The sequence below is a fragment of the Macadamia integrifolia genome, chromosome 5, assembly GCF_013358625.1.
Source record: "Macadamia integrifolia cultivar HAES 741 chromosome 5, SCU_Mint_v3, whole genome shotgun sequence".
NCBI lineage: Eukaryota > Viridiplantae > Streptophyta > Magnoliopsida > Proteales > Proteaceae > Macadamia > Macadamia integrifolia.
In genome coordinates this window covers 4,523,085-4,536,521 of record NC_056561.1, presented here as the reverse complement: position 1 = coordinate 4,536,521, position 13,437 = coordinate 4,523,085, and the positions used below count along the sequence as shown (strand labels likewise).

The window sequence follows — 13,437 nt, the reverse complement described above, 5'->3', positions numbered from 1 at the left end:
CCATGTATTGCCATGTGATAAATAGTGAAACTTTATACTTCATGATAGAAAAGAAAACCCTGTTAAGAAGTTATCTTTTGAGTTGTTCAATTGCGTCCTTGACGGAGAAAGAACATAAAGTAATACGAAAAGAATATAATAAGTGCTTTAATTGACAATGCATTTGATATTTTTAATAAAAAAAAAACACAGTCAATGTAATGTAATGTATAAGATACTTTACACCAACCCATTTAGGAAGAAATTCTTAAACAATCCGCTCTCATTGTAAGGTTATTTCAATCTTTAAGCTATTCCCTATAGAATATATGAGAGTTCTCTAAGCAAGTGACATAGAAGAATGCACCAATGAGATACTACCAAATCAAACCCCTACCTAATTTGAGGGCATGGAGAAAAAATATTTTACATTGAAACAGACCCTAAAGTAATTTCGGCCTTCTTGTTGCAAAATTGTGGGTGTGAATCAGGATGAAGGTGGTATATGTATGCCAACTATTTTAGAGAACCATGCCAAAAGCATTAGAAGTACAGCGGGCCAAAGGGAGGGGAAAGTAACAAGAAATCTAAGATTGAATTAACTGTACAAAACCCTACTGTTTCGTTATACTTATGCATTATCACCGAATCATATGTGCAAATAACTACATTCTGTTCCTTTCCTGCAATGCCCACTCTCCTGAAATTTGCACACTTTCTGTCCCTTCAGAGGCGTCCAAGAAGACCCTCCACCTAATGATGATTGCCTGTTCAATGTCCTACCACCACCAGTACCGCGACCAGAATCACCACCCTGAAAGACCCAGTCCTCCTAGCTAGAAAACATCTCCCCATTGTGCTTCAGCTGGCTTGCCCATGTGCCCGACTTTTCTGCTTGCACACCTGTTGTGCCCCAACCCATATTTGTACTTCCTTCCATAGTTGTACCCTGATCGGCACCCCCAACTGTGTTTGTACTTCCTTGTGCTGATCCTCCCCTGCCCGTGTTCGCATTTCCCTGTGGCTGGGCCCCGCTAGCATTTGAATTTTCTTGAGTTGTACCCCAAGCATGGTTGGTTGGTGATTGAACGTGAACACTTGAACTCCTTTCACATTGTTTCCTTGACATGGCCAAGAGAGGTTTATGAGGATCAGCAGGAGCGAAGGATCTGTTTTGAAAGCTGCCATGGAAAGCACCTGGAGCTACATCCCAGCTCACAGGCTGTCTAGGTGGAGCTGCTGATGGGGCAGACCAATCACTTCCCTGTGTACCTGGCAGCTGCACCCAATTATGAGAGGGTGCCAATTCAGAAACTGATGAGCCTGGATTAGGATGATTTTCAGTATGATCAGCTGTGCCATGAGAATCCAAGTTTGGGTTACCTGATTTGGCAGCTTTGGATTTTTGGCCAGTGTTTGGTTCTGAATCAACACCTATATTCGTATTTCTCCCAACAGAAGAAGGTGCAGAAGGGTCTGACCAACTATTTGAAAGCTCACCTTTCTCTACTTCAACATGAGCCAAAAAATCACCAGGTACTATGCCGGCATCAATTACAGCACCTTCAAGAGAATTAGCACTGGGCTTCTTTTGGGTATAAAGCACATTAGCCTGAGCAAACTTCTGTGGGTCATCTGCCACAGTAGATTGGGAAGGAATTTGCATATCATGCAGGCAGCTTAAACTTCTACCCTTCTCAAGGTCAAGTGATGAACTTGAACCATTCACCAAGCTTGGAAAACCATTTTCATGATCCTGGATCAAGCACTTTGCACCTGTCGCAGAGATAGGGACCAACCCAGAGGGAGATGATACAAATTCATTTTTGGTGGAGAAACCAGAACCTGATTCACTGTATCCAGAAATACTCCCGCTCTCACCACTTGGCTTCACTGAAGCAGATGGTGAGCTGGAACTATGATTGACTTGGCTGCATTCAGGAGATGTAGTGGCCTCATCAGAATTGATTGTTTCAGTTTGCTTAAAAGTAGAACACTGAGCATCAGACTCCCATTCTCCACCAGGAGATTTTTCTGGGGTGGGAGACTGTCCACCCCATTGAACAGAAACTTTACTAGGTTCATTTACTGGGGAAGCATCACGCACTTGGTTAGGAGCACCACCCAAGCCAGCGGTTGTTTGGTCAGCAGTACCTGCCAAAGCTGCATCCCATTTGTTTCCTGCATTCTGAACCCCTGTCCACATACCACTGCTTGGCTTTGGGGTTCGAGGTGGGGTATTTGAAAAATCAATTTTGCCACCTTGATCCAGTGTCTTGGATGATTTGGGCATGGAAGGAGAATCAGAGTGGGATTCCCATCCCCCAAGCAACGGCTTGACAGAAATATGGCGGTGCTCACTCCAATCAGATGTACTCTTGAGAGGTTCACGAACAGAAGCAGGAGAATGTTCTGCCACATTTACTCGTGGGCTTTGAGTTGGGCCCCAACCAGAATTTGTGGGATGACTAGGAGCCGAAACCTGGCCCCCCAACCAGCCTGAGATATTTGGCTTCGGAGTAGTGGGAGTAGAGAGGTTGGATGAATCATTTCTTCTGCCATGGTCAGAAGCCCAGCCTTCTCTAGCAAATTTAGGTGTCTCAACGAAGGATGCCGTAGACCAGCTCTTCCTATTTTCCAGTTCAGATCTACCACTTTCCAGAGATGATTGGCCTGAAGAACCCCACTTACCAGATTGCTTCTCATGACCATGTTTACTGCTAGTCTGAATCCCACTGGATTCATTTGAATTCCAAGTTCCATGATTCGAACCAGAACTCCATCCATCTCTCCCTTGACTGTCTCTTCCTTGCTGCAAAGGCATTCTGTATGATGGATGTGGACTGTGCACTTGGGGCTGAGCAGACCAAGCACTGTTTGCCTTTGACGAGTCCCAGCCTCGTGAAGAATTTCCACCTTGTACTTCTTTGGGCTTGCTAGCTTCCATTGCTTGTGCAGTCCAACCAGTTGACTGAGAGACCCACCCTTCATTTTTTGCATAATCAGCATTACCACTACTGTTAACACGGCTGCCTGAATCCTTCCAACTTGGGTTCCAGCTTCCATCACACTCTGTTTTTTCTGTCCATGATGAGCTTTTGTTCCCTCTCCAACAACCATCCCAGTTATTTTCTCCATTATCAGATGCAATTATTGCCTTTTGAGACTGTGAAAAGCTGTTGTCCCTCCGGGGTGGCTCCAAATAGAACTTCCCATTCAACACATCAGTCAAAAGGATTGAGTCATCTCGCTTCTCAGTTGTTCTCCATATTCTCAGATCAGCAGGGAAGTACCCAGTTGTGCTCCATTTACGCAGTTGAACCATAGAAAATGGTCCTTGTATTTTTCTAGATGGATCCTGGTAAAGCCATATTTGTTCTGTGTCACTAATATTAGATGACTGCTCTGAAGGTGTAGGTGTACTCATTGCCGCAAGCCCAGATGATGAACCAGATGTCAAAGTGGCTTGGCTGGTCCAAGCATCTGCATCTGAACCAGTTGTAGCCACCTGGATATTTGATTTTTCCCAAGTGTTTGGTTGGTGTAAATCTCTTCTTTCCAAGGAACCTTTTCCAGGAACAATTTTACTTGGTTCCCAGCTGGCAGAAATATTTTTCCTTGCTCCACTCCAGGAATTATCACTTGAAGTTGAACCTCCTTTTCCTGGAGAGATTGGTCCCCTCCCCTTCCAACCAAATCCACCATCTCTTGGTCTCAAATAGTTGTCTGCATGTTTCACAAACATCAAAACAGAAGCTTGAAGAAATAATAAAGGCAAGAATCCACAAAGATAAGAAGGTTACCTCTATTGTTATCATCAGGTTCTCCTTCATCTTCATCAGATTCATGGCTAGGATCCATTTTAGGATCAGCATGTACTGCAGGAACTTCCCGTAGCCTACGGGAGCGCTCTTCGGGTGTGTTAAGGAGCTGCAACTTTTCTACACATTCTCTAAGCGTAAAACATGGTCAAGGATCCCTCAAAATTCATTTTAAGAGCTTTTGCAGTCAAGTTTACAAAAAACAGGAAACAGATAATACAATTACACTAGCTAGCAACCATCTAAATGGCACATTAAGATACAGCACATGACAGACACCTTTGCTTGTTACTTTGTCTTTGTTACAAACCAGAATCTAAGTAATCAAACCAAGAGAAGGCAAAGAGAAAGAGGAAGAGAAGAATACTATTTTCTTTGCCCCTAGAGCTTTAACAGTCTTCTTTGCTTTCCTAGATTCTCCTTAGTACTATCCTGTAGTTCCATGAAGCTAAGAAGTTCAAAAGTGATTTCATTATACTAATAAAAAGAATACCTAAACCATAACCATGTGCAATCACCTTCACGTTTTGAGGAGTACGACTTCCACAGTTGAAGAACAAATAGAGCACATAAATTGCCCCCTATCACACAATTAATGAACTTCAGTTTGCAAGAGAACATATGTGTAGCATGTCACAGGCTCACAGCATGATTGACCTTCAAATTTTGTTTCCCAATTAGAATTAGCAATAAGAACCCAGTAGCCTATAGCTGATACGGTATCTAGGGAAGTCTTTATTCCTTTAATAGCCACACAATTAATACAGATGAACATGCACCTGTTCTCAACCTGACTGGAAGGATCTGATTTCAAACAATTGCCCCCCAAAAGAAATGATAACAGATACAGTTAGGAAATGATAATTATACAACTGGAATATGAGGATGTCAGAATGAGCAGAGGGCTATGATCTGAATAGGACATGGCAATCATCCAGGCACAGTTGTTTGATGCTGCCTCATCATGTCACTATATATAACATACAATGATACAATATGTTCCGTAGACAAGCTCCCTGCATCCATCCCTCGCTACATTTTTCCCTCATTTTTTTTTTTGGGGGGGGGGGGGGGTTGGGGGGGGGGGTTTCGGGGGTTTAAGCATCTGGTGTGGGACACAAGTTCCCGTTTCCAAAATAAGTGGACAAATATGAACCCCTTAATGATGCATTGCACTGAAGTCTCCATGTAAAATCCTCTCAAAAGGCAAGCAAATTAATTTATAACCAAACCCTTGTAAGATTGTAGCCCATTGTAGGAGGATAATTAATGCAACCCAGGGTTCCAAAATACCCTAATTTGGTCGCTATTGGTCCACAAAAGCTAATAAAACTCAAAATGGTGAGATCAGTGGAAAAATCATATATAGTGGAAATTTCATTATATATTCAGAACAGTTCAGTACCTCTTTCGGACAGGTAACAGAATCAGGGATGTAGAAGTAAATTACTTTAAGGGGAAAATTGAAACTGGGATTTTTAAATTAAGAATGGGGCAGAGCAGAAATAACTTTAGACAAGAGGGGAGAGCTGTAATTACCGCACAAACTAGACTCTTCTGGAATTTCAGAATGGCCTGGGGTAGAACAGAGAAATTCAGGAACTATGGGTTTTCTAAAAATTAATTCTCATACGCAGGGGCAAAATACAAGGTACTCAGAAATAAAAGGGGTTTCGAGCAATTACCCAAAGAAACGTCATTAGTTGCAAATTAAGAAGTTGGACATCCCCAACCTCTTGACCAACTGAACCAGCGGCAATATCCCTAAAGTTCAGGTGAGAGAACTCACTTGACACACCACCTATAAACTCAAAAATTTAGGATTATGTTGCTAACCCACTAATCACTAAATCCCAACCAAAAATCCACCAACCAACAACTAAAAATTAATTAAAGCAAATTATAAAACACAACTCGGCAGAAAATGGGAGAAGATCTGAGTTCTCATTTAAAACTCTCTAGCCCAGCAGACTTTCGGATTGGAACTCTGTAGATTGGGGTCTCCCATAGGTAGTGATCCGACGAACCACCTGAATTCTCTCTCAACCTTTCCTTTGTTTTTTTTCTTTTTCTGATTGCTTCTAACTCTTCTTCCTTCCATGTTCTTTTTTTTTTTTTTTTTTTTTTTTTTTTTTTTTTTGAATATTGATATTCTGTTAGACAGCAAAAAGGAGGACTCGATCTCTCTTGTGATCCCATGAACCAACCCTTGGCTCCAGCAGGCACACAGCACGGAATATCAAACATAGATTTCATTCAATCAAATCTGTTTTCAGTGGGAACATTGGTTACATGTATATAGCTGCTAACCCTGACCCTAAAGTAAAGTTAAGTTTGAATCTTACTCAAAAAATTCATGCTCTACAATAATTAAAGCAACAATAAAACAATAACTATAAATTGAAGGGAGGAAACCCCAAATGAAATGGTAAATTCCCTAGCTATACCTGCTGAATTAAAAGCCAGGTTTGGAACTGGTTGTTCGTGGTCTGGGTCAAGCCGGTCCAGCCATGGAAATGAATCAATAATGTAAAACAATATAGGAACCTCCCTCTCCTAGTGAGCAGACAAGTAAAACCAAACAGATATGAGTCATTTTCTGTAATGCTCTTCCAATGCCTGAAGGCCCTTGGATTACACCAAGTTTGGTTTGGAAAAGAAAGGAGGGGGACTCGATCGAGGATTGATGTTAGCAACAGCCGACAAATTCATGGAAATATTCTTCACCAAAAATTCCTTAAGTCTACTCTTGCCAATTCTCCCCGAATTTTTATTTTTTTTTCGTGTGTGTAATTTTGACACATTTGCATCATCATGAGATATTTCCCAATCACCCAAGAGACTAAAACAATCACCAAGCACAATAATTGAAAACCCATCACAGTTTTTGAGGGGAAACAACTACCCAGTGTAGGTGTCAGGAGTCCTCAAAAGGTTTAGCAATCAGCCACAAAATGCTCTTACCTAACAGATCGTCAGAGTTTCCAGAAACATTCTTCCACATCATATAGGTTCTCTGACGATATTTTATAGAAAGACCTCATAAAAATGTCAGATGTCAAAAAGAAAAGAAAAGGGAAAGAGTGCCATCGAGTTCAACAAAGGATATTCCTTTCTATGCCCCTTTTCGCTGGCTCGATCACGAAGATGACTAAGCCGCAATATCTCAGTTTCCAGCCACTACATCAGAATAGAAGTGTGTTACGAAAAGCGTATGCCTGTGAGCCTCAAATTTTAAAACCACAAAAATTCTTACAAATAAAAATAATAGGGAAGATTAATCCATTACACAAAGATCTAAACTAAAGCAAAATATTTATACCAGGATTCCTTCAGAAATAAAACTAAATGACATGCATATGCTGCAATGACAAAGATTAGATCAACTAACTCACATCATTAACTCTCGTTGTTTGGAGGGCCATGGCCTTCTCCTGAACCTCACCCTACAAGCAAGCCCAAATTTTCTCAGGTTAGCATAACGGTATGCATATTTGTGCAGAAATATGGAAGTGAATTTAAATACAAGCATTACCACTGTCATTCGTTTAATAAATCCACATTTTATGCTCTGGCGTAAACGCTTGCATTCATCCTGAAAACACAGAATTTACACATTAAAACGTAAGGCAAACGGGAATGATGGACAAGCAGGCACAGACTTGAATATTTGAAGAAATGAAGATTGCAGTAGCTGCAACTGGCTTGACATAGGTAACCAAAGGACAATGAGATGGCAACCAAAACCTAATAGAAAATAAGGATTTTTTTTTCTTTAAATGTAATAAAGTTTTTATTTGGTTGTGAGGATGCTGCCCATGATAGGGCCACCATATCCTGACATATGAATTCATTCATCCGATCATGCACGCATGGCCCAACATTCCTTAGAGAAATCTGTCATCTGCTTAATGACATTAGCAGAGTTCCCTTCAATCACCACGCGACAGAAACCTCCACTTATCAAGTACTTTATCACTACTGTAACAAACATAAATTCAGCTCTATATAGCTGATGAGTTAGCTTCCTTTTTTCTTTTTTCTGGGCCATGGGTTTCTATGAATTTCTATGAATTATAATTTTTAGAGGGCCCCTGCCCTATCAAGTATTGATCCTTTGTTTCTTTCTGTTATTGTTGTCGTATATGGATGTTTTATGTTGTTCTGCTTGCCAGCTCTTTATTCTGAATTTAAATTATCAGTTATCAGAAAAAAAAAAAAAAAAAAAAGGGACCCAAATAAGAAACAACAATACACTACCCAATGGTCTAATGGTCACTGCATCGCCAGATGGACCTGGATTCCCTAAGGGGGTGTTTGGTTCGGTAAATCTTTGGGATGACATTCTTTAGAATGATAATTCTTAATTTTTGGAGTTGTTTGGTTCCACTAGAATGACCCTATTACAAAGGATGTGTTCCAAATCTGAGTTTACCTCAACACTTAAACTCAGATTTGAGCAACCTTTTTACCACCTAATATAAGAGGAGAAAGCGGAAAGAAGTTCTCTACGGAAGCCAATATCTCAACCCGCGAGAAACATGTATTAGCCTCAAGGTAGGGGTGTCAATTCCTAAACCGAACCGGTAAAACCGGCCAGACCAAACCGTTAACGGACCGAACCGAACCGAACCGAACCGAAGCCTTATTGGTTTGGTTCGGTTTGGTTTTGGGGTTGCTCGGTTTGGAGTATTGCAACCCCAAAACCAAACCGAACCGCACCGGAAACCGGATGAACCCGAAACCAAACCGAAACTGGCTCAAAATCCGGACCGAAACTGAAACCAAACCGGTAAGAAACCAAAACACTCCAAAATTCATTAAAAAAAAAATCAAAATTTGCATAGTTTTGTATACATTTGTATGGAAAGTCGAATCCAAACTGGACCAAAAACCAAAACCAACCCGGTTACAGATCGATTTAAGAAACCGAAGACAAACCGAAACCAAACCGCACCGAAACCAAAACCAAACCGAAACCGGAATTTCCTTATTGGTGCGGTTTCGGTTTCAGCTTTCCCACACCAAAACTGACTCAACCCGGACCGAAACCGAGCCAGACCGACCGATTGACACCCCTACCTCAAGGCAACCAAACGATTTTTCAGAAAGAAACATAATTCAGAAGAATGTCTATCAAAAGATTGACATTCATATCCGATATATACACCATTTGATTTACCGAACCAAACACCCCCTAAAAAATCATATTTCAGCTTAGCAAGTCCCTCAGTAAGAGAATAAAATTATCTACATGTTTGCTCACCTCAGAAAACTCCTGGTTTGAAATTGTATCAATTGAAATTTTCTCTGTCCTGTTTAAATTTAATATCTCGAGCATGAAATTTGTAGTCCTTTTGCCAGTTTTGTAAGGTTCATCCACCTTGCAGGTACCTGTGTTCAAATCATTAACCAGTTTACAATTCTATACAATCTGCTTCCCAAATGCACGGGAAAAGATGAAATTGAGATGGGAATCATAAAGATTTACCTACAACTTGAACAAGCCTATACATATCTTGCTTTTGACTGCTGCCAGATATTCTAATTCTAACAAGTGCGCCAACAACCTTGCCATGGAAGGTTTCAGTATCTCGAAGTAACTCCTCCATCAGGTTACGTCTCAGGTAAATTAAGTTGATGTTGTGCACATCAATTGCTGCATAATCATCCAGATTTATCTGTGGTTCTTTCTCATCCCCCTTTTTACGTGTTTTACGTCTCTTATCTTTACCAGCCTTCATTAGTGCATCAGTATTATCATCAACCTCCAGGAGACTCCCCTCAGCATCAACAATACCCCCTTGAACATCATCAGGATGTGAGTCTTCTTTCATAAGAAAGTGCACTTCCAGAAGCTTCAACATTTCAAAATGCCCTACACGTGCTTTGCCGAACAAATTTTCTAGCCTTGAATCACAAATTATTTGACTTTTTCGACGAGGATCACGAAGATTATTTCTCTTTATATATTCTAGCAAGAGCGCCTGGACATCAAACTGAGACAAGACAGATGTATCACCATTTTTCATGTGCGCAACAAATTCCAAGAGCTCCTTGGAAGCCCACTCAGCGCCATCAGGTATAGACATTCCTTCAACACTGTCTCCGGCTGCACTTGAAGAATTAACATCCTTGGTGGACTTTAGCCGCTTTTTTGGCTTTCTTCGTTTAAAACTGCTTCTTTCAAGGTTCCCAGCAGAGCTGTCTGAGCTATAACCTTTATCTTCATTAGCATCATAGACCTCAACAGAAGATTCTTCCTCTTGGCCCAGTGCATCAGACCCTTTCCATGGATTTCTAGCTTGTGTGACTTCATCAAAAGTTAATGACAGCTTTCCTTTCAAATCTAACCAATACTCCTTAAAGAGATACTCCCAACTATTTTTGTCATTAAAATCTACCAGACCCTGCATACAGGAAACAGCGAGGAAATGGATAACCATCAACAAAGTGCTACATGATAGTCTTAATATTCTGCTACTGCTTTGATATAACTCAATGTCCCTGTGGAGAACATAAAGCTCCCAGGAATCTAGTGAAACTCACTATTGAAATATTCCTAATTGGAGGAAAAATCTATACCCAGCTTGGTTTTGTCATGTTAACTTGTCTGATGCTCATGCTTGCCTCCGGGCCTAACTCTAATTGGGCATATTGCAAAACAAGAGCCTCTCATCAGAGATTAGGCTCTGCTCATGAGCTGATTCAGAGATTAGGCTCTGCTCATGAGCAATGAGAAATCAGCTCATTCAAAGCCTTAGCTCCAAGTATAAACAGACGCATTACTAAGAGGACTGCAATGTAACACCTGATAAAGTTCTCCTCCTAGACACTTCATGGATCCACATTATTAAGACAAGAATAATGTCTTAATACAGGAACTATAAGGCCGGCAAGCTAAACTTCAATGATTAAAATAAAATAGCATCAAGTCAAGATAATTTCAGCATGAATTATTGCAGCTCAAGAAAGTTACACAATCAATTTTCCATTACATGAAAGAACATGATAAGGCTTCACATAGTCTCATCCATGATAATTGAATACAGGCAAATATTTCATCAGACTTAAGAGTTTCTCAAGCATACCATTTCCTTGCTTCCCTGCTCATTTTTTTCAGTCAGCATAACTATTCTCAAGCACGCCCCACAGAAACCTTTGTTTCCTCTAACAGACACAAATTCAGCCTCTTTAATGCATGTTTTACACAAAGAATATGTACACGTATAGCACATGAATTGAGCAGACTTTTCACATGTGCTACATATATGCCATCCTGAAAATGAATGACAAACAGAATGAGAAAAGTATTGACATATATACACTGCAGCAAGTAAAACTCACTTTTGAGATGTAAGTAACCAAGACCTGATAATATTTTATTGGGATGGTGGTGGGGGAAGCAATTTAATTGTTCAAAACAATTAAAAATGCAAGACATCAAGACAAAAGAAGGCATCAAACGACTCTCAGTATGGAATCAGTGTCACATGATTTTATAACTAAAACAACAAACGATGGAAGGATTTCCGAACAAAAGTTTTGCTTGTATACGGCATGTTCACCATACCCTGCTAACGTAAACTTCCACAACCAACATTTGATAAGGAAAACACCATCAGCAGCACACAACCAATAACCTCAAGGCCACACACCCGACGTGCCAAACAAAAACTATACGAGCAAACCCCAAGGGGGTTGCTCTGTTGATAAAGACTAATACCTAAAAATTAAGAGGTCAAGAGTTCAACTTTCCTTGGGGCCTAACTACCATTTAAAAAAAAAAATACAAGTAAAGAAAAATGCCAGCAAATGAGAGAAAAGCATGGTTAGAAAAGAAAAGAATACTTCATACCACAATTCCAGCGACCCTTGGAACGGAAGAATGTCTCATCCCGATTCACACAAGTAGGATGATACGCCTTAGGGCAGCCCCTAACAACCCGAAACAGAAATTTTCTTACCATCATGAACAACCAAAAATGGTGAAAGAATAAACGCAACAAAACCAATAGAAATGAATAGAGTCAGATAAACCAGGGCAGAGAGGGAGATAAGGTATACTCACCGACGATCACAAAGTACAAGGTTCCCGCCATCGAAGCATACAAAACAAACATCTTCTTCCACTTTCCCCTTCGATAGAACTTTTGTCTGAACCCGTGGCTGCGTACCTCGCTTACTTCTTCCACCTCTTCCGCTCTTCTCTGTAGCCTCAGCTTCTTCCGTTTCCATCTCTACTTCCGTCGTAGGCCTACCTTCTTCTTCGACCACAGTGGCGACATCAACAACAACTGGAGAAATCCCGAGGAGGTGCGAGTCATCCATCTCGACAACAGCTTCGCATTGTTCTTGAGTGTTAGGAAGCTCCTCAGCTAGTTCCAACTTTTCGTCGGATAAATGATGCTCAACTTCCATGGAAGACTTGTAGAGTCCAGAAGGGTCTTCTTCTACTTCCCCGGCGGAGTACGAGTCTACGAAGAAATGGAAATCCAACGAAACCCTAGGTTTCTCAGTTGCACCACTACGTTTCGCCACTTGGAAGCGGGAAATGGAGGAACAGTAGTGAGCGGTTGTTTTCCACCCTTCGTGCTTTAACTTCCAATACTCCTCCTCCAACTTGTCGAGGAACTAAAGCAGGATGAGACGACAGTGACGGTTTCGCTCGAAATGGCAACTCCGCACGTACGTTCACCCGAAAGTATATGTTAAGTGCCAACATTCGTCCTTTTTATTCTATGTAAATATTTTTTCTTTTGAGCTACTATACATACCCACTTAGACCTCCAAGTGGTAGGAAGTGGGATTGATTCCATATACCGAAAATCCAAGCATGGACCCCAGCACCTTGACATACACCCCAAGGAACTCCTAGCCATCGGATTCATGCTGGGCCCTCTCTCTTGCGGGAGAAGATTCAAATGCAAGTGGGACAGATCCTACCAAATTCAATCTCCTCCCTTGACTCTTCTTTTCTTTTTTGGGTGGGAGAGAACGCTCCATGGTCATGCAGTCCCTACACTAGCATGGAGGCCATTTACCATAGGGGATCCTAATCTTCTCCAAATCTTAATTGTGCAATTCTTATGTTATTCTCTTAGTAATAGTTGTAAAAGCTTATTGGAATTTAAATCTATTTTAACCCATCAAATGCCTTAAACTTCTATAATTATTTTCAATATCAATAAAGTACACATGTAAAATTACACTGTTACCCTTATTGGAAGAAAACTAACATACCTAAAGTGGAAAAATGTAAGGTTAGATGTTAATAAGAAAATCTCATATATATATATATATATATATATATATATATATATATATATATATATTAGCCAATACACTTATAGACATTAGTGATACCTCCTCACTCGCTGTGCTCTATTTGATTCGATGCAAAATCAATAAATTTTGGAACATAAAACAAGGATTGCAATTTCCCACGATATCTGAGGGAGAAGTCCCATCAATAAGGGTGAAAGATAAATTCGCTCAGTAATGACCCAAATTTCGCCAAGGGATGAGAGTGTCAATATGAGCGTGATGACTCTATGCAAGTGAAAGGAATCCCCATTCTCGCGTTGTCAGGATTTTTTTTTTTCTAAAAATAAAATATTTAAATAATAGGTTCTCT

The 13,437-nt window shown here is 40.5% G+C and overlaps 1 protein-coding gene across 1 annotated transcript; it reads right to left on the bottom strand.

The window, feature by feature from the left end:
• Positions 1–354: 354 nt before the first annotated feature.
• On the bottom strand, positions 355–12,682 carry LOC122079895 (zinc finger CCCH domain-containing protein 19-like). The gene is made up of 11 exons (XM_042646672.1): positions 12,578–12,682; positions 11,872–12,434; positions 11,659–11,738; positions 10,892–11,079; positions 9,292–10,210; positions 9,067–9,194; positions 7,336–7,395; positions 7,196–7,246; positions 6,910–6,980; positions 3,783–3,937; positions 355–3,705 (listed from the first exon to the last, which is right to left on the bottom strand). The coding sequence occupies exons 1-11, from the start codon at positions 12,680–12,682 to the stop codon at positions 812–814; spliced, it is 5,214 nt and encodes a 1,737-aa protein (XP_042502606.1). The 3' UTR covers positions 355–811.
• Positions 12,683–13,437: the final 755 nt, after the last annotated feature.